A 22,102-nucleotide genomic window follows, 5' to 3' on the forward strand; every position below is an offset into this window, starting at 1 on the left:
GCATATGGTGACCCTGCGATGCTCACTTAACAACTGTCCACCCCCCTTCCCTCACCTTCAAGACACTTCCAGGTGCATTCCTGAGCCTTTTCCCTCACATCCCCAGGTGCTTTAAGTTATCAACAATTATTCCAGTTCACAAAACATCTCCAGGCTCAATGATTACTGCCCAGTGGGCAGTACATTGGTGATCATGAATTATTTGAGTGTCTGGTGTTTTTTGAAGAGAAAAAAGAACCCCATCTGAGTCCAATTGCAGTTAGCCTATAGGACCAACTCCTCAGTGGAGGAGTGTCTGTTGATTAGACACATTATATCTAGACTACAATAACATATCCAAAACTGATTCCCTGTGCTGAACACGCAGTACTTGCTGTTTGCACACTACCTCAGAGAATGTGACTAATATGACTACAGTCCATACAATGCACTTATATATGTACATATGTTATTTTCTATCCACTTGTAAAGTCTGATCTACAGTCTGTCCACAGCACCAGTCACACCAAGAAAAATTCTGATACATGTCTATGCATCTCTCATCACATAATATATTGGCAAATAAAGTGTATTCTTATTCTGAAAAATTCAGGGCACCTGGGGGGGTTGAAGCAGAAAATTATCTTTAGCTTAGCTAGCAGCTGCTGCAGCTCAGGACTAGGGGCTGCTAATGCTTCCCTTAGCTCTCTGTAAAATCTTGACAGAGCTAAAAGGAAGTTCTAGGCTGACACATGAAGTAATAAGACACTTGAAAAATTCTGGCTCATCTTTTCTTGCATTTCTTTCAAAGTGCGAAATACAAGGGGTTTTAAGAACATGACTTTATGGTATCTGTTAGCCCTACTGAGTTTGCGTGAAAAATATATACGTCCAAATGCAAATTCAGAGAAAGGTTATTTTGCTCCAGACTACTTTACCCTCGAAATGGCAACTTAACTAACTGGAGCAAGAGCACCATTCTGTCACAAGGTTAGTGCTGTAGCCAATTGGTTAATTATTTTACTACTGTGTTTTATATACTATTGTTGAATAGGGCATAGCAATATTCACACTCCACACTGCTGCAGCGACCATTCCAAAATGGAAAAACAAAAGCACAGGTCTCTTTCAAGACATTTGTGTAACAATAAAAAGGGAAGAAATTCCAGCAGAAAGTTTGCCCTCTAGCAACAGCACTGTTAGTGGGAGCAGGGTGGTGTCTTCTGCTGCACCCTACAGTAATCCTGCGAACCAACTCAAGCTAGACAAGTCTTCCGCTCTCAACAACCCAGCTAGCAAAGCCAACAGATTGCATGAACAAATTGTTTGTTGTTTGTAGACTTAAATTGGCCCCATTTTGATCTAGTGCTCTACATTAGATCCTAGATTAAAACAGGACACCATCTCTCATCCTCTTGGTTAAATGAATGGCAAAGAGAAGAAGCCAGTTAATTCTTTTGATTTACAATTAGCCAATGGGTAAATAGATGAGAAACACCCTTTTGGATCAAAAGATCCTGCATAAATTATGGTTTGAGTGAACTCATATGTCCAGTATTTTACTCTGTCTAGTTTTTAAAGCTGTAATTGGATTGATGATGGGGAAACTTCCTGTATGTTCAGAGAGCCTTCACTGCTGCAGTGCAACTGTACGATAATGGCAACTATGAAGCATCCTTGGCTCTCTTCGAGGAGGCTTTGACTGAGTACTACAAAGCAGACACAGAGTGTCGAGTACTATGCGAGGGGCCGCAGAGCTTCAGGGATCACGATCACGTGCTCTACCGCTACACCCTCTCTGAGCTCATCTCAGGTAAAAACACTTAGATTCTCCTGTGCCAGCACTCAAGATCTCAGCTTATAATAGTTCTAATGTCCTATATTGAACAATCATCATCTGATCTAGCACTACTTGCATTCTTTATTAAAGGTACATGGGCATACTGTTAATACTAGGTGCTTTTAAGAGTAGTTACTGAAATTACTCGCACTGTGTCTGAAATGGCACCTAGCTCCTCAGTAACAGTGTTGCACACTTCCTTTTTTGAATTATCATTCCACAGTAGTATTAGGGTTGGGCAGTATGACAAAAAGCTCACAATTCTCAAAGGCAATTTCGAAGATACACAATATGTATCACAATATATAGGTTTGCTAAGCAAACTGCCATTAGATGATTTATTTAATATGTATAAAATATATTTTTATTTTTTTATTTAAAGTATTTTTTTTATTGAGTAAATAAATATTTATTCACTCAATAAATATTTAACACTGAACACAATTTAAAAGTTTAAGAACAAAATTTAACATCACGTCAACAGCTTTCAGTCAGTTTGTAATAAAAAAATAATAAAAATATATCCCAATACACTATATGGCCAAAAGTATGTGGACAGCTAACCATCACATCCATATGTGCTTGTTGAAAATCCCATTCCAAAACAATAGCCACTGCTATGACATGGGTTTCCTCTTTGCTGCTCTAACATCCCCCAATCATCTGGGAAGGCTTTCCACTAGATTTTGGAATGTGGCTGTTTGAACAGGAATGTGTGCTTATTCAGCCACAAGAGCATTAGTGAGGTTATGCAATGATGTCAGACAAGGAGGCCTGGCATGCATTCCAGCATTCCAGTTCATCCCAAAGGTGTTCAGTGGGGTTGAGGTCAGGGCTCTGTGCAGGACACTCGAGTTCTTCCACTCCAACCTTCACACACCATGTCTTCATGGAGCTCGCTTTGTGCACAGGGGCATTGTCATGCTGGAACAGGTTTGAGTCTCTTAGTTCCAGTGAAGGGAAATTGTAATGTTAGCAACAGATACTTTTGGCCATCATTACAGTGTATTTCAGAAAAGACAAAATTTATCACAATAATGATATGATATCATCATACTACCCAGCCTTAAATAGCAGACACTGGGAATACAGACCAGGCTACTGGTCTACTGGTGCTAGTGAATTGAAATATATAAAACATAAAGAATAAAAGATAAACACAGATCAACATCTTTCTTCCAAATGTGTTTGCTTTTTTTAGTTTTGGTTACTGCGACTTCACACTGACTGATAATAATAATTAGAATAATTGGTTGAAGCAGTGGTACCGCATGGCCTTGCTGCTCTTTAGCTCTTTAGCTCTTTAATTAACCCAGATCGGAGCCTTGTGTGGTGGCACATGTGTGCTTAAAACCATGCAGCTGGTTTATGTGCTCAGCTCACTGAGATGATCTCACAGGCTTTAATTGAGTGGGAGTCGAGCTAGATAGTGCTGTGTTTGTGAAATTAACCAAAAGTCTATATATAGTATAATATCACTATAAATAAAATACACTTCTGGGTGATTACATACTGGAGAAAAATGAAATAAACTGAGTTGACTGATAATATGATAATATGCAGGGGAATTTTTAGAGACCTCTTAAGATTAGCATGATAACTGTGTCTTGTTGACTTGCTAGGTACTTTTACAATATTGTTTTATAGATTTGTTTGCATTATGTGTTGAACTGTATGATCAGAAACACTAAATGTCATGCCAGGAATGCACCATGTGGAAAGCCTCTAAGCCCTGAGAAAACTTAGTGGCTCAGCACTAATGGGTTGAATTGTTCCTTACAGATCATTACACGCAAGTCCTGAACTGTAAGCACGAGTGTGTGAGAGATTTGGCTACGCGCCCTGGCCGCCTCTCACCAATGGAGAACTATCTGCCGCTGCACTATGATTACCTGCAGTTTGCTTATTTCCAGGGTAACGTATGCCATTGGCTTGTTATGTCCACTGTCTCAGCTCACTGTCTGCGCTGCTGTACTCATTTACGTGGAATGTAAGCACATATGTGCTGTGTTTCCATGCTGTGTTTCCATGCAGGCAGCCTCGTAATACTAAAATTTTATTGCATGTTAACACACAATGAGAGTTTTGAATACTAAGCTCTCTCTCTTTCACTCTCTCACTCTCTCTCTCTCTGTCTCTTTCTGTTTTTCACTCTCAGTCCCTCTCAGTGCATGCAGGAAAGTGGACATGTGAAAGTGCTATTTTTCAGCCTGTTTTTTTGTAGCATGTTCTTTAGGATAAATGTTTGTATGATCCTTTTAATGCGGAATGGCATCTCAGACGCTGTCCCTATCAATATGCCACAGCCTAATATGTGTGCCCAAGCCACTTGGAAACAAAGTTGACTATAGGACAATCATGTCATGCATGAATAAAGCCATAGTTGTGTTTCTTGCCGAAGAATATCTAGTTAATAAGCTCATAGAGAGTGGTCTTGTAATTAAGGAAAGTTTTATTCAGGTCACTCCAGATTACTCACCGTCAACATGAATAATGATCTCCTCACCTTTCATCCCTTATGAGATTTTGGAGATTGAATTAATGCACTTGATGTAAAACCTGGCTTTAAAACACATAACACCCTTTCAAAAACAGGTGCATGTTTTTGGATTCACCAATGCAAACTCTCGATATTTCCTTTGGAGTTAAATATGAAAGAAAATAGTTTATGGTGCAACTATAGTAAGTTTACAGTGTGTTAAATGTAGGGATATAGGATATAAGCAAACGGCATGTCCACACAAACAGCAGGCTGCCGAAAGCACCATGCTTTGGAAGTACCTGGAACTAGCCGTTAGCTTCCAAATGAGGGGGCAGCGGATTGAAGTGAAGAGCCACTAGAGATAATGCTTGAAGGTATACAGCAGGCATACAAAAGAAAGCACTACAGTTTTTCTGAAGCACTGGACTCAAGATCCAGTACTGTACTTGCTGATCAAGGAAGGGGGTAAAGGTCTAGTGGATATTAAAAAATGGGTTCCAGCTTTTAGGTTGCAGGCAGCTAAAAACCTGTTGTTCAGAAGAAATCTACCATGAACTATAATAGCTAAGGATGTTCTACAGAGAACAGAATCATCTGTTTTTAATCAGACTGGAACAAGTTTAGTCCTGGAACTGGAACAACCTAAGTCCCTTTTATCAATCAATGCTTGAGACATGGAAAACAGATTTCAGAGTGCAAAAATCTGTGGAAACCCCTGGAGAGTAGGTAATGGAAGAACCACTGCTCCATATCCCACTAATCCAAACAAGGATGCTGTCTTCTGCAAACATACAAGCACGTCCCCGAAGGAAAGGGTGCACCATCCTCCAGAGTAGTGTCAAAGCTGCTGGAAGAGATCTGGATGGTTCGACCAAGAACTTACAGGGAATTGATACAGGGGGAATGTGTGCAAATATGGGCAGTGGGAGTAGAACCTGCTGTTGTAAAAGTTTTTCTGTGTTGTGTGAGGAACAGGAAGTGGAGAGGCCTCTGCCAGTTGTGTATCTCCATATGCAAGAATTGGGAAACTTTTAGTTTCTGAGAAAGTGCTGTACCACAGGGGTGTGAAAGTAGCACACCATGCCTCTTTGAAATGTTTTCGCCTGTCGATGTAGCTGGAACTGTTTGGAGGAGACCTCCCTCTGAGGGACAGGGGTTGGTCCCTGTATAAGCCTCCTTTAGAGAAGCAAACAACTGATCTACAGTGGAGAATTATTCACAGGGCAATAGCTAAAAACAGAGATGTGGCACACCTAAATCCAGCAGTTACAGGACAGCGTAGGTTTTGTGGGCATTTGTTTTTACAGTGTGAGAGTTTTCTAACACAACCTTTATTGAAGGTGTAAAATATAGGTTTGCAGTTTGGGAAAAAAAAAGTGTTAATGTGCTAATCTATTTGATCCGGACAGCCAAGTTAGCTGTCCCAATCAAACAATCCGGAAAACAAGAAAGAACCAGGGTCTTGGGTTGCACTGATCCAAAAATTATGCTGATTGCCCTGAAAGCAGGGCAATTAAATGGAATATATGCATGTTACAGGCTGGTGAATAATGTAGAAGGTTTTTGTGGTGTGTGGTGTGTGGGGAGCTCAGTGGTTAAGATGTTGGCCTTCTGATTGAACGGTTGAGAGTTCAAATCCCAGCACCCCCAAGCTGCCACTCCTGGGCCCTTGAGCAAGGCCCTTAACCCTCAGTTGTATAAATGAGATAATTGTAAGTCACTCTGGTTAAGTGTGTCTGCTAAATGCCATAAATGTAAATGGGAGCTTTTGTGTCACATTAATAAAGATGATGAAAAGGCTTCAGTTTACTGAATTGTAACTGTTATTAATGTTATATTGGGTAAAATAAAGAAGAAAGATGTGTGTTAAATCTTTGTTTCTGTCTCTCTCTAGTGAACAATGTGGAGCAGGCTTTATTCTGTGCTCTGAGTTATCTCCTGTTCCATGAAGGAGAGGAGTTCATGACTGAAAATGTGGAGTACTACACTGAAATGCTGGGACATGGGGGACAGCCTCGCCAGGTAAGTTATGAATGAAACTCTTGATATAATAATTCACAATTGAGGTATTTAGACAATTTAATATCTTGGACGTTATGTATAAAGCCGTTTTATTTATATTTCTACTTGTATTTTATATCACTTACTGTATACAATATTACACAAGAATAAGCCTTTGGACTATTTAAACTAAGCATGTACAATTAAATTACTGGTCACATGTCACATCATTTAAGCTGTGGGTTTGTATACCTCAATAATATGTGTTTTATATATTAAAAGGCATTTTGAATTAAATCTAAAAGCTACACTGATCAGCCGTAACATTAAAACCACTGGCAGGTGAAGTGAATAACATTGATTATCTCATTACAATGGAACAGACAAGTGAACAGCCAATTCTCAAAGTTGATGTGTTGGAAGCAGGAAAAATGGGCAAGCGTAAGGATCTGAGTGACTTTGACAACGGCCAAATTGTGATGTGTAGACGACTGGATCAGAGCATCTCCAAACCAGCAGGCCTTGTGGGGTGTTCCCGGTATGCAGTGGTTAGTACCTACCAAAAGTGGTAAAAGAAAAGACAACCAGTGAACCGGCGACAGGGTCATGGGCACCCAAGGCTCACTGATGCACATGGGGAGTGAAGGCATCAGAACTTGACCATGGAGCAATGGAAGAAGGTGGCCTGGTCTGATCAGTCACGTTTTCTTTTGCATGTGGGTGTGTGTGTGTGTGTGTGTGTGTGTGTGTCGCTTACCTGAGGAAGAGATGGAACCACAATGCACTATGGGAAGAAGGCAAGCTGGCGGAGGCAGTGTGATGCTCTGGGCAATGTTCTGCTGGGAAACCTTGGGTCCTGATGTTCATGTGGATGTTACTTTGACACGTACCACCTACCTAAACATTGTTGCAGAAAAATTACAAAGTTCATGGCAACAGTATTCCATAATGGCAGTGGCCTCTTTCAGCAGGATAATCTGCCCTGCCACACTGAAAAAAATTGTTCAGGAATATGAGAGAGATTTCAAGGTGTTGACTTGGCCTCCAAATTCCCCAGATCTCAATCCGATCGAGCATCTGTGGGATATGCTGGACAAACAAGTCCGATCCATGGAGGCCCCACCTCACAACTAACAGGACTTAAAGGATCTGCTGCTAACGTCTTGGAGCCAGATACCACAGCACACTTTCAGAGATCTTGTGGAGTCCATGCCTCGACGGGTCAGAGCTGTTCTGGTGGCACCATGGGGACCTACACAATATTAGGCAGGTGGTTTTAATGTTATGGCTGATTGGTGTATAGATATGCAGGTTTTTTTCCCATAAGCACAACTGCCAAATAACTGATTATGCCCAGACTTGTGTTCAACATTACTGCTTGTTAAATACCACACGTATTTCGCAGAGCCACAAATAATAATCATAATAGAAAATAAAGCCTCACACGCAGTGTTGTATGCATATACAGCATATACTGTATAGCCAAATACTGGTTGTGGACACCTGACAATCACATCTATATGTGGGCCTTTGTTGGCACAAAGTTAAAAGCACACAACTGTCTAGAATGTCTTTGTAAAATCTTTTCAAGCATGACAGTGTGCACAAAGCGAGCTCCTTGCAGACATGATGTGTGAAGGTTGGAGTGGAAGAACTCGAGTGTCCTGCACAGAGCCCTGACCTCAACTCCACTGAACACCTTTAGCATGAACTGGAACACCGACTGAACCCCAGACCTCCTCACCAACATCAGCACCTGATCTCACTAATGCTCTTGTAGCTGAATGAACACAAATCCCCACAGCCACGCTTCAAAATGTAGTGGAAAGCCTTCCCATAAGAGTGGAGCTTATTATAACAGGAAAGGGAGACTAAACCTGGAATGGGATGTTCAAAAAGCACATACTGTCTGAGTTTAATGGCAGGTGTCCACAAACTTTTGGCCATATAATGTAGAAAATCTCGGCATCTCACTTCCTCCTAATCAGGCCAGAGTAACTAGTATGCTATGCTTTTAGCTTATTCTGTGGCTACATTTTTCATTCATTCACAGTGTTTCCCTTTCCTAGGATCACAAGCATGCTTCATTCCCAGGAGCAGTAGCCTGCCAAAGATTCGTGGATTTCAGAAAATGTTGAAATATCACAGGGCTCTTGTTTCATGGCTGTTGTGAAAGAGTAAAACTGTTCCAAAAATACAAGTGTTACCACCTGCTTTCCGTTCATAACATTCACATTTCCTCTTACTGCCAAAGGAGTATTCAAAACTACACCTAATTTCACTTCGGAGTATTTATTGGAGCATTTTCACAGTAAATGTTTACTAGAGTACTACATTTTTATTTAGATCATATTGTAATGGTCATTGACATTGTCAGTAACCTTGTCTTTTCCCTAATCCTATTGCTTGGACTGCTTGGTTGAGAATAATGCAGCATTGTAAAACTTTCCTCGTCCTCGTCTATAGGAAGCTGTGCACTATTTGAAGAGACACAAGAAAGAGTTGGAGCTACTCCTCATTGGCAGTAAAAATTTGGGTGTGCCCTATATAGAGGAGGTGAGAATTTAATTTGGTCTGTTTACTTACATATATCTTGTGAGTGTGTGTGTGAGTGTGTGTGTGTGTGTGTGTGTGTATGTGTGTGTACGCGCATGTCCATGTCTGTTCCTAGTGATCATGTCCAGCACTTAGCTCTTCAGTCTGTATTTATTTTTTACAGTAAAAAGGAAGCAATGAAAAACAATCTTTTCTATATTTCAAGTTCTTGGAGGCCTGAAAAACAGAACATTCTTCTGAAAAACAGAACATTCTTCTAAAAAACAGAACACCTCTAAATCAGCTTCACCGAATCACTTTAAGGCGTTTTTTTTTTTCACTCTGTGATTTCAGTAGTCTTTATAACGCTGTGTGAGATGATTCCAGTAAAAAAGCTGGCTAAAATCTATAACAGTGTGTGTGATAATGTGTGTTCCATGTCAGATTATACGATGATCCTCTAACAATAATCATGCAATTAAAGAAAATTTCTGTTCCGTTTACGTCACTAATCAGTGTGATCCGGGAATCAGCTTGTGCAGAAACCAGGCTCACATAAAGATAAACATTCTTCAAAGTGAGCTTGAGGTAATAATAAAATTAACATTAGTTTTGTTTACATTTCATCATCGCCACTATTTGTAGCTGTCCTGTGAGTTTGGCATCAGTCTATTCTGTTGTCCTATTGGTGGCAGTGTTCATACTCTGAGAATTTAATCATAAATTTTCTGATAAAACGTTGTCATTGAACATCTTTGGTCACTAAATTTAGGCACTAAATCAGCTGCTGTTGAGGACATTATATTGTGAATTCAGAGTGCCAATGTCAACTCACAACTAAAGAATTATTTTGTGATTTTTATCTGAGACCTCAAAATCAGGCTGAAAATCATCCAGTGTAAACCACCGTTACTTCCTCAGATCTTAGATAACTGTAGTCTGCTGAAAGCTTTCCTTTTATTTGTTTATTGCTACATAAAACAGGGTGTGTTGTGAATTAGATTGTATATGAGGGAAATTTAGGGCATGTAATATACATATAGGTAATAGTAAGTAAGGACTAGTGATCAGGAGCTTGGGTCCACAGAGCTGAAATGGATTTGCTGTTTGTCCATTTCATGCATCTGATGCTGATTTATTTATTTATATTTCATTCTGTGTGCTTTAATCTGTGCTCATTTCTGTGCAACTTTGATGATCAAAGGCCAGTGTATAACAGTGGCAGGCACTTATAAAACATTTAGGAAACATTTATTTCTATGACGCATGCACACTTGTTTGGAATATACGTCCTCAGTCTGATTATTTTTATGTTTTCTTTTAAGAACTACTGGAGAAGCTCGGGTGGAAGAGATGATGAAAACCGGTATTTCATTCTGTTTATTAGTTCCAATTGAACACTATGAATACTACTAGTCGAAAGGCTCATATTTTCCATTTTTTCTTCAGGATCCCCTCTGGAACAAACGGAGGGATGGAGTATGTGCCCATATCTAAGAAAACGAACAGCTCAATGGTCATGATGCAGCAGCTTCAAGAGGGTAGGCTGATGTGTTGCAGTGTGTCTGAAATGTAGTGCAGTGTTTGGAGTAAGTAACATCCCGTGTGACAATATTAATGTTTTTACATTATGGGGTGAGATTTTTGATGGGATAAGATTTTTCAAGCTAGCGGGTGTTTGTAGGAGGACACACGTACATTAACGTCACAATATATTAATGGAATAACAGCTCAATATACCTGATTAAACAAAGAAAATTACAATAATCAATGCTAGCACTGCTTGGCTCTTTCTGACACCTATAGTGTGACAAAATAAGAGACACAATACCCATTCGTATTGTAACTATTAGCTTCTTGAATATTAGCATGGTGGCTATAATGACAGACCTGTATGTATTAGAAATACAGAAGGTATGCCACATATACAATAGAAATAAATAAAAGGGTTGTTTGTGGGATACAATGTGCGTGCTTACACTATGATTTATATATACAAATAAAAGAGTTAAAATTAAAGATTAAAATAAAAATGTTCCCACTCTTCCACCCAGGCCAAGAAGTTACACATTTTCTGTAATTATACTAACATTAACATTATATATTTATAACTCTGTTGCATCTACGTAGGAGGCTCTTTGTTGTATGACAATATTCGCCTGGTGCAGAACTCGGCTGCTCTTAACGGAACACAGAGGGTTCTCTTTGACGATGTCATTTCTGAAGATGAGTGTTCTGAGCTGAGGCATCTGGCACATGTATGTCCTTCATCACACACACACACACACACACACACACACACACATGTGTAGATCACCCAAAAAATCTAGATCAGCCAGTTGACATGTGAATGTAGAATGATTCACAGTTGCATAGGTGTTTTGAACTACGGTATTAACTGACACCCTGGAAGCCCCGCCCCTTCCCCATCTCACATTAGTAATCTCCTTTGTAAGATATGGCACCTTTGCTTCCTGCCAGTGTACATGAAGAATATTTTGAGTTCATTAATGTGAAATAAAATCTAGAAAATCTAGAAAACAAACAAAAAAAGATTAAATAGACCTACAATGATGTGTAAACCTAACAAATTACAAATAAGTTTAATGGTAATGATAATTAGTTAAGTGCCTAATGGTTGCCGTAAAACCACGTATATTAGCTCACTCCAGTTAGACAGATTTGTGAAAGGACTATTTCAAAAATGTTCTGATTTTTTTATTTTTTTTTACAACCACTCCCTCACCGAGACTATGTATTGTTTCTCTTCAGAGGTGCCAAGTATGGTATAGTAACTTTGGAAACAAAAACAATGATAGCTGTAAATAAATAATTTTACTAATGATTGGTGCATCTAAACCAACTAACTAATTTTCTCAGCAGAATACAACTGTATTGATTTCAGACCCCAAAAAGAATCTAGACAAATCAGTATTTTTTCTCTTGAATGTACCTAACCATACTGACCTGCTTACTACTTCCTGCTTGTGGAAGGCATTAAACTTGTTCTTACACTGGGTAAAATATAGCTTCAATCTCACAGTTCTTTCTGTTACTCCTACTAATTTCAGTCAGATACATTTTTTATCACTTGTCATTCTTACTAACTTATATTTTGCCCCTGGTGACAGTATTAAACAGTAAAAAAAAAGATTAGCTCAAGTGGGTATCCATGTTTTCTGCAAGTTACCAGAGGAGAGTTTTGCAATTATTATTGTTTTATATTTTATCTCCAATGTTAGATTACGACAAGTGCTGGAGATGGCTACAGAGGAAAGATGTCCCCTCACACACCAAATGAAAAATTTGAAGGGACAACTGTGCTCAAAACTTTGAAGGTATTTACCAATTGCTCTCAAACAAAAAAATTAGTGGATCACTGGGGATTAACATATACATATATGTGCACACACTCACACACACACACACACACACACACACACACACACACAAACGCCGATCAGCATTAGAACATTAGAACCACTGACGGCTGAAGTGAATAACATTGATTATCTCGTTACAATGGCACCTCTCAAGGGGTGGGATATATTAGGCAGCAAGTGAAAAGTCAGTCAGTTCTCGAAGTTGATGTGTTGGAAGCAGGAAAAATGGGAAAGCATAACGATCTGAGTGACTTTGACAACGGCCAAATTGTGATGACCGAGTCAGAGCATCTCCAAAACAGCAGGTCTTGTGAGGTGTTCCCAGTATGCAGTGGTTAGTACCTACCAAAAGTGGTCCAAGGAAGGACGACCGGTGAAGCAGCGACAGGGTCATGGGAGCCCAAGGCTTATTGATGAGCGTAGAGAGCGAAGGCTAGCCCATCTGGTCCAATCCCACAGAAGAGCTTCTAAGAGTTAAAGTTAATGCTGGTTATGATAGAAAGGTGTCAGAGCACACAGTGCATCACTGCTTGCTGTGTATGGGGCTGCGTAGCCACAGACCAGTCAGAGTGCCCATGCTGACCCCTGTCCACTGCCACAAGTACCTACAATGGGCACGTGAGTCTGGAGCAATGGAAGAAGAATCTATCTATCTATCTATCTATCTATATATATATATATATGTGTGTGTGTGTGTGTGTGTGTGTGTGTGTGTGTGTGTGTGTGTGGTGGGGTTCTGCTTCACCTGCCCCATGGATGATCTGCCACTGGTTAAGACTAAAAACAAAAGTGTTCAAGAGAAAAAACTTTTCAAATTTACTTAAGTACATATGATGGTTGCCTATGTGCCTGTACTGGTGTCATGTTTTTTTACACTTGAAGTGATTCCTTGGCTGCAAAAACTAGAACCACTGCTTTATCCAATATCACCTCTATTTTTGAAACTGTTGTGATTTACAGTATGGTTATGAAGGCCGTGTTCCTTTAAGAAGTGCCCGTCTCTTCTACGATGTCAGCGAGAAGGCCAGGAAGATAATTGAATCCTATTTCATGCTGAATTCCACTCTACATTTCTCATACACTCATCTAGTGTGCAGAACAGCTGTCCCAGGTGTGTTACACTAAATCACTATTACTGTAAATAGAAAAACAAAACTACAAAAAAACAAGCCATGGCATCAGGTATTATGAGGCTGAGAAAATCTGTTCAGTCTGGTGTGCTTGTTTGTGTTAACATGGGCCTCCTGACAGTCATTTCATAAACACTCCTAAGTGCCCTTTGAATGAACCAAATACATAGAAATGTATGTAATACTAGCTAATTAAGTTATGTGAACTTACTAATAGCAATGAGCTTAAAAGCTCATGATAGCTCATTAAAAAGAAAACACAGGACAGCGAAGTCACTCTTGACCATTCTCACAGCAGTAAATTGGTAGGTGCGCAGGGGTTTTTCAGCTTTCACTATTGGTGTTAGCTAGTTAACACAGTTAGCTGCTAGTTATCTAATGATGCTAACTAGCCAACACTGATAGTGACAGTTAAAAATATCCATGAGAGTTCATTGCAAAGAAAAACAGGACAGAAAAGGCTCATAAATCAGTCACTGTGCTGAATGTCACGTGTTTATAGTGTTATAACTACGCACGCAAGCAGTTGAATGGCCTAGCGTGCAACAGCATAGGACATGCAAAAATGCTAAAACTGGGAGACATGGGAATTTGTTGTCTGCTCTGGCAAAAATGCCTCTGTAACAGGATTAAATAATAAGTCACTCTGGGTAAGTGAAATGTAATGGCATGTAAAAAAAAAAATTGTCAAAAGACATCTGCCGATGGGAGAGCAGGGCTGCAGGCATTTGATGCTTAACATCCCTGATATAAAGTCTAGAGCCTCACTATACACTGTTAACAACTTTAGGTACTTTTATGATCTTGATCATGAAGAAAGGCAATGCCCTTAATAAACAGCATACCCTGGTCATTGCTTGAAATTGATGTTGTGTTAATCCTTGGCCGTGCTAATGCTGCAATCCATTGTATTAGGAACTCAGAAAAACTAGACCTCCCACACGGAAAAGTGCAATGGAACGGTCATTCAGCTTGGAATTCCCAGTAGGGATCTCGGGCAACATCCAATTTGCCTGACACACCTAATGTCATTAACAAAATGGTGGGGCACACAGTCAGTGGGAAACAGATTTCCTCATTTTCTATTTGAAGAAACTTGATTTTACATGATATGTGAATGCTAATATTTATGGGCAAAGATGAAAAAGACAGTTACCTTATATGTCGCTTCTCTTCACGACTCGCACAGAAATAATTCATGTAGATCTTCTTTATTCAATTCAATTCAATTCAATTTTATTTGTATAGCGCTTTTAACAATGGACATTGTCACAAAGCAGCTTTACAGAAATAAATGGATTCACAAAAATATATTGTAAATATTTAAATTTATCACTGTGAATTTATCCCTAATGAGCAAGCCAGTGGCGACGGTGGCAAGGAAAAACTCCCCGAGATGATATGAGGAAGAAACCTTGAGAGGAACCAGGCTCAAAAGGGAACCCATCCTCATCTGGGCGCAACGGATAGTGCAATTATAAATAAATCCCTTCTATTGTGTACTATATGGACAAATAGTGCAATTGTGCAACCAATAAATTCATCGCAGTATTTGCAAGAGGTCCGGCTGGTTAAAATCTATCCACTGTCCACTGATGGAGTCCTGAGTACGAAGCTGCTCGTGGCAACTGCAGCCCCAAAGCCACTACAGCAATCGCAGTCCCAAGCCATTACAGTACAGCTCCCCATATGTGATCCCCAAGCCATCTCCACAGCCCCCAGGTGGCACCATCCCCAGCAATCCAAACAGTTCTTCAGGCAGTCCATATGGGGCCACCCCCAGCAGCAGCGAGCGAACTCAACCGATGAGAACTCCAACCAGAAGTAGGGCATCAGGATGGGTCAGGCAGCGAGGAGGAGCAGAAGGGGTCAGGATCACTGGCATCATTGGCATCTCAGAAGTAGCATGTGTAGCTCGACAGAGAGTGAGGGAGAGAGAGAGATGGAGAGAAAGGAAGAGATTGTTAGGTGAGCTTTTGTCCTCTAATGGTTAAGCACGATGTACTTTGCATGCAGAGTGCAAGCAGGGACTCCGGCAAGACTAGCTATGACAGCATAACTGAAAGGGAGAGCCAGAAGCTAACACAGACATGAGGGCACCCTGGGACATAAGGCAGCCAGCCACTCCACCGTCGACAAACCTGAGTGAACGTGTGAGAGTGGGGGGGCGACAGCATCCAAACATCCCATTTCACCACAACACTCTATGCCTGTGAAACCCTCCAGACCTGCCCCTGTACCTAAGAAAACTATTCACAAAAGGCTTGACTAAACAAATATGTTTTCAGCCTAGACTTAAACACTGAGACTGTGTCTGAGCCCCGAACACTAAGTGGAAGGCTGTTCCATAACTGTGGGGCTTTGTATGAGAAAGCTCTACCCCCAGCTGTAGCCCGCATTATTCGAGGTACCAACAAATAGCCTGCATCTTTTGATCTGAGTAGGCGTGACGGATCATAAAAGACCAAAAGTTCGCTCAGGTACTGTGGCGCGAGACCATTTAGTGCTTTATAGGTCAATAGTAGTATTTTATAATCAATACGAAATTTGATTGGGAGCCAATGCAGTGTGGATAAGATAGGGGTGATGTGGTCATATCTTCTGGTTCTAGTAAGGACTCTCGCTGCTGCATTCTGGACTAACTGGAGCTTGTTTATGCATCTACTGGAACATCCAGACAGTAAGGCATTACAATAATCCAACCTAGAGGTAACAAAAGCATGAACTAATTTTTCTGCATCGTGTAGCGACAATATATTTCTTATTTTAGCAATATTTCTGAGATGAAAGAAAGCAATCCTAGTTATATTATCTACATGAGCTTCAAAAGAAAGACTAGAGTCGATAATCACACCAAGGTCTTTTACTGCTGCACATGATGAAACAGAAAGGTCATCCAGAGTTATTATGTAATCAGAAAGCTTACTTCTAGCTGCATGTGGTCCTAGTACAAGTACTTCTGTCTTGTCAGAATTAAGTAAGAGAAAGTTAATAAGCATCCAGTTTCTAATGTCTTTTACACATTCCTCAACTTTATTAAGCTGGTGTCTGTCATCTGGCTTTGCTGAAACATACAACTGTGTGTCATCAGCGTAACAGTGGAAGCTAATACCATGCTTACGAATAATTTTGCCCAGAGGTAGCATATATAAAGAAAAGAGCAGTGGGCCTAAAACAGAGCCTTGCGGAACACCAAACTTTACCTTAGCATGAGAAGAGAAGTCACCATTTACGTTTACAAACTGATAACGATCAGTCAAATAAGACCTGAGCCAGGAAAGGGCTGTTCCCTTAATGCCTACTACATTTTCTAGTCTATTGAGGAGAATAGCATGATCAATGGTATCAAAAGCTGCACTAAGGTCAAGCAGCACCAGCAAGGAGACACAACCCTGATCAGAGGCCAGTAGTAAGTCATTTACAACTTTTACCAGTGCTGTCTCTGTGCTATGATGAGGCCTAAATCCTGACTGATACATTTCATGAATGTTATTCCTATGTAAGTATGAGCATAGCTGCTGTGCTACAACCTTTTCAAGGACCTTGGAAATAAAGGGGAGGTTTGATATTGGCCTGTAGTTGGACAGTTGACAGGGATTGAGGTCAGGTTTTTTAATCAGGGGCTTGATAACTGCTAATTTAAAAGATTTAGGTACATAGCCAATGCTAAGGGAAGAATTGATTATCTTTAAAAGAGGTTTGATTGTTTCAGGAATTATCTGTTTGAGGAAACAAGTAGGTAAAGGATCTAGCATACAGGTTGATGATTTTGATGATGAAATTAGTGAAATTAGTTCAGTCTCTTCAAGGGGACTAAAGCGTTGTAGTTGTTTATCTAATATTATCATATTATCATCTACAGGGTTAGTTATAGAACTGTCCGGTTTTAAATTAATAGTCTGAATTTCTAGCCTGATATTTTCAATTTTAGCATTGAAAAAAAAAAAATGTTTATCAGTTTCAAACTAGCCCTATGAGTATGATCTTTCTCTGGGCATCCGGGTTTTTCTGAGAACTGGAATGTGTTTAGATCGGAACTCGGAAAAATCAGCTTGGAACTTTCGGAGTTCTGAGTACAGTGGATTGCAGCATCTCACTTTCAGACCACACGTTCTGGGGGCGTGGCTTTGTGTACATGGGTGGGAATAGGAGGTGGGTTCAAGGAGTAAAAAAATTTTTTATTTTTATTTATGTGAAGTATTGTTGAACTTCACATTTTTGATCAATTTTGACTAATCTTTTATTAAGATTAATTAGGCTCGTTTTACTGATTTTACTAGAACAGTGACTATTACCTAAGGCTAACTGTCTTAACTGGATTTTTTTTTCACAATAGATCAGCAGGAGCACAGGAATGACCTTAGCCACCCGATCCATGCTGATAACTGTCTTCTAGACCCTGAAGCCAATGAATGCTGGAAAGAACCTCCTGCTTACACATACAGAGACTATAGGTTGGAACTGGTTTGACACTTGCATGGTATTGCTTTATTACATTTCATAATAATGTCTAGTACGAGTCAGTCAAAACAACAGGACTACTCTTAAACGTGTTTCATCACTAATCTGTGTTTAATCGGAGTTTCATGACTTCATAAAAAAACATAAAATACATTTAAACAACAACAACAAATCCAGACTTCATTTAGCCATTCAAGATGTTTGCATTCTTTTCACTTTATAAATCATGTAAAGAAATTTTCTTTGTCTCATGTAGTGCCCTTCTTTACCTCAATGGGGATTTTGAAGGTGGCGAATTCATATTTACTAAAATGGATGCCAAAACCATCACGGTATGAAAATTATGAAACCTTTACTTGGTTTACTTACTGGAAGGGTTTTTTCTGTCTGTAATAATATTTTCTGTTTCAGGCTTCAGTGAAGCCGAGGTGTGGGCGGATGGTGGGTTTTTCCTCGGGTGGTGAGAACCCACATGGTGTGCGTGCAGTCACAAGAGGGCAGCGTTGCGCTGTGGCACTCTGGTTCACCCTAGATCCCCTCTATAGAGAGCTAGTGAGTACTGCTGTCACATTAATTAAGTCACAACACATCAGATTTTGCGTGTGCTATGAGCACTTTGGTAACATGATTAGACAGTATTTCAGTCTGGATAAGTGAAATGTAATGGCATGTAAAAAATTGTCAAAAGACATCTGCTGAGGGGAGAGCAGTGCTGCAGGCATTTGATAACATTTCACTCAACTTCCCTGATATAAACTATCAGTGCTATAAAAGTGCAGTAGGATGGTCATTCAGCTTGGAATTCCCAGTTGGGATCTCATGTAACATCCACTTTACCTTATGACAGTTACATTTTAACAGTGTTTTTGAAAAGGGCTGATACCTTCCAAGCTTTTTTCAGCATTTGTTTCAAAACTAAAACAAACCCAAACACATTGTAAAATCCCCCTCCATGGAATTGCACATGATCTCCCCATGTTCGTATGGGTTTTCTCCAGGTTTTCCTCTTTAGTCCCACTGTCCAAAAACCAGTAGTGGGCAGTAACAAAGTACATGTTATTTACTTTTCAGGTACCTGTACCTTATTAGAAATATTTCCACATTTGCAGACTTTATACTTTTAGTCCTCTACATTTCAAAGCACAATTGCATTTTTGCACAATTGCACAAAAGCACAATTACTTTCTGTATCATGTCAGTCATTATTTATTGCTCTGAAGTAGGGGAAATCTGGATTGGCTAAAATATCTACAACATACAACACCCTTTCAGAAAGAAGCAAACCAATCATAGTGCAGCACAGGATAAAGTGGAGTGCATGCTACAGAAAATCACTTCCTTGAGTTATGTTTTCAAAATCTTATTTTCTTTAGGAGAGGCTTCAGGCTGACGAAGTGATTCAAGCTCTCGAAAACCAGCACCTGTGGGATCACATCAACCAGAAAGATGAGTTATAGTCCAAGATCCCATGAGAGCAAGTCTGAGATTCAGAGAAACCATTTCATTGAGAACACTTGCTATTTATTTTGTCTTATGTGATTATTTTATTTTTAAAACTATTTTATTTTTATATTGTTTATTGTTGCATTGTGTTTCTGTGATTCAGAGTTTTTGTGCAGGTTACATTTTGGTCATTCCAATATCACCTTTAAAGTGCTGGTGCATCATTGATAATGCAGAGATACTGTACAAGATAATCTATATTGTAGATAAGTTTTTGTGGGGTTATAGAATTGCTGAGGTACATTAAGAGAAAAAAATTTTAGTATTAGTATCAGGATTTGCAGGGTTTTTTTGTCTTTACTGCACATGCCTTACAACAAACCTTTTTACCTTTTTTCAGTCTGTTACCATCAATCATTGGAGCACTGTATTTTCTTTTACAAGAATGAAATCATGTGGTTTGTTCCTGTTTCAAGGAAGTTTGTCTAAAATGTGGCTTATCATGGTTCATGGTTCTGGTTTTCCCTCCAGTTGGGTGCCATTTGCACTGTCTTTTAAATATGGTGTATGAGTTTAGTTTAGACTCAATCATTCACGTTATTTTTGATAAGGCGCATGGCCACACACTGACACAAGATAATATTTGTAACTATAATGTATTTTAAATTAAAGATTTAAAATATGTGCTGTGTTTCCATTCGACTTTCATTTGCAACTTATTTTGGTTAATAGACAGAATTTTACTTTAGTTACTTTACTTATTTCTTTATTTAACAGGAGCAATTAATCAACCTCAGAATTTCTAAGATGTAAATGTGTCAATTTTATTTTTTACCTGCTTTTCCTGAGCAGCAAAAAAAGAAAAAGAAGAAGAACAACAAATCCACACAGCAACATGGTTACATAACACAAAACTAATGCATAAAATACTAAACACACCAGAAACACATCCATGATAAAATCTTAACACTAATTTATATGAGCATTATGCTATATACAAATATACATCATGATGACACTCCGGACTTTCCAGCAACCAGAGTTTTCATTTTCATTCCTATTTCATCCCATGTAATGCACAAAGAACTGCAGGTTGACCAAAATTTCCTTAAAGATATTACACATCACCTCTTTAGCCCTAATTGATCTATATGTGGTTTTAAATGCAAGTTCCACAGGCACTGAAGAGTATTTAGGATTTTAAAAACTACATTTGAGAATTACATTTAAATTTTCCCAGCTTAAAAATCCATACATAGCTAAAATGTTATTTCTTTTCTGAGTAATTAAGAATCTTTCATTTCTACCAGCAACTCACCAGCTGGCAAACATGGATATAGCAGTTTCCTAAATGTATTTAACTTAATGAAAGATGAAGGACTACTTTATGAAAAGAACTGCAGAAGCACTACATGCAATGGAAGCTTAAGATTGGATCACAATCATATTATTTTCTGAATGGCAATTGCATCAAGTTTAAAAGAACACAATTAAGAGGTAAAATACAGATAGAGCACAAAAATATTCTCCTGTTTTGGTTTCTCTATATTTAGTTAAGCTACATGGTAAACTACAGCATAGTTCATACAGGAAAATTCTATTGGTTTACTATACACTGAGGAAATTTCATTTTGAATGATGAATATGAGAGGACAGATGAGAATTTCAGCTTTCATTTGCTGATATTTACATCTAGATGTATTAAACAATTTAGAACATGGCACCTTTTTTTGAACCCACCCATTTTTCAAGTGATCAAAAATATTGGAACATGTGACTGACAGGTGTTTCTTGTTGCTCAGGTGTGTCCTGATAGATTGATAGTTTAAACAATTAATAGCTCTGAATATCTACTCCTGGCTTGAACCCTGGGTTTTGCCTGTTAAGACTGGATTTATTGTTAAAAAGGATAAACCAACATGAAGTCCAGAAAGCTGACTATAAGGGAAAAACAATTTTGAAGCTGAGAAAAGAGGGGAAATGGAATAGCCAATACAACAATTTGGAATGTCCTGAAAAAAAAGAAACCACTGGTGTACTAAGAACCAGACATCAAACAGGTCAGCCAAGGAAAACTACAGTAGTTGGTGACAGAAACATTGTGAGAGCTGTGAAGAAAAACCCCAAAACGATAGTCAATAACATCACCAACATCTTTCACAAGGCAGGAGTGAAGGTATCACAATCCACTGTTCAAAGAAGACTTCAAGAGCAGAAATACATAATGGATATAAAATGTCTACACACCCTTGTTAAAATGGCAGGTTTTTATGATGTAAAAAAAATGAAACCAAGATAAATCATGTCAGAACTTTTTCCACCCTCACTGTGAAATTACAACATATAAACTTTTTAGGGAAAAAAAAAAGGAAAAATGAAAAACTTAGAATAACCTGGTTAACTATAAGTGTGCACAACCCTAAACTAATTTGTTGAAGCACCTTTTGATTGTATTACGCCACTCAGTCTTTTTGGATAAGAGTCTATCAGCGTGGCACGTATTGACTTCGCAATATTTTCCCACTTTTTCTTGCAAAAACATGCTATATCCGTCAGATTGTAAGGGCGTCTCCTGTGCACAGCTCGCTTCAGATCACCCCACAGATTTTTATTTGGATTCAGGTCTGGGCTCTGGCTAGATCATTCAGAAACATCGATCTTCTTTTGGTTAAGCCATTCCTTTGTTGATTTGGATGTACGCTTTGGGTCTTTTTCAACTTCAGCTTACTAGCAAACACCTGAATGTTTTGCACTAAAATCGGCTGGTATCTGTAGATATTCATGATTCCCTCCACCTTGATAAAAGCCCCAGTTCTGGCTGAAGAAAAGCAGCACTAACACATGATGC

At 39.1% G+C, this 22,102-nt stretch overlaps 1 protein-coding gene across 1 annotated transcript in view; it reads left to right on the forward strand.

Moving 5' to 3' along the window:
- Positions 1-20,002, forward strand: part of p3h2 (prolyl 3-hydroxylase 2) — a 47,588-nt gene extending 27,586 nt beyond the window's left edge. The window contains exons 3-15 of the mRNA XM_053238127.1: positions 1,607-1,792; positions 3,602-3,733; positions 6,196-6,323; positions 8,769-8,858; positions 10,163-10,203; positions 10,287-10,378; positions 10,968-11,095; positions 12,080-12,175; positions 13,181-13,331; positions 17,687-17,804; positions 18,068-18,143; positions 18,223-18,363; positions 19,185-20,002. Of these exons, the coding sequence (XP_053094102.1) occupies positions 1,607-1,792; positions 3,602-3,733; positions 6,196-6,323; positions 8,769-8,858; positions 10,163-10,203; positions 10,287-10,378; positions 10,968-11,095; positions 12,080-12,175; positions 13,181-13,331; positions 17,687-17,804; positions 18,068-18,143; positions 18,223-18,363; positions 19,185-19,268 (1,463 nt within the window). The 3' untranslated portion in view covers positions 19,269-20,002. The remainder of the gene's footprint in view (positions 1-1,606; positions 1,793-3,601; positions 3,734-6,195; positions 6,324-8,768; positions 8,859-10,162; positions 10,204-10,286; positions 10,379-10,967; positions 11,096-12,079; positions 12,176-13,180; positions 13,332-17,686; positions 17,805-18,067; positions 18,144-18,222; positions 18,364-19,184) is intronic.
- Positions 20,003-22,102: the final 2,100 nt, after the last annotated feature.

The sequence above is a fragment of the Pangasianodon hypophthalmus genome, chromosome 11, assembly GCF_027358585.1.
Source record: "Pangasianodon hypophthalmus isolate fPanHyp1 chromosome 11, fPanHyp1.pri, whole genome shotgun sequence".
NCBI lineage: Eukaryota > Metazoa > Chordata > Actinopteri > Siluriformes > Pangasiidae > Pangasianodon > Pangasianodon hypophthalmus.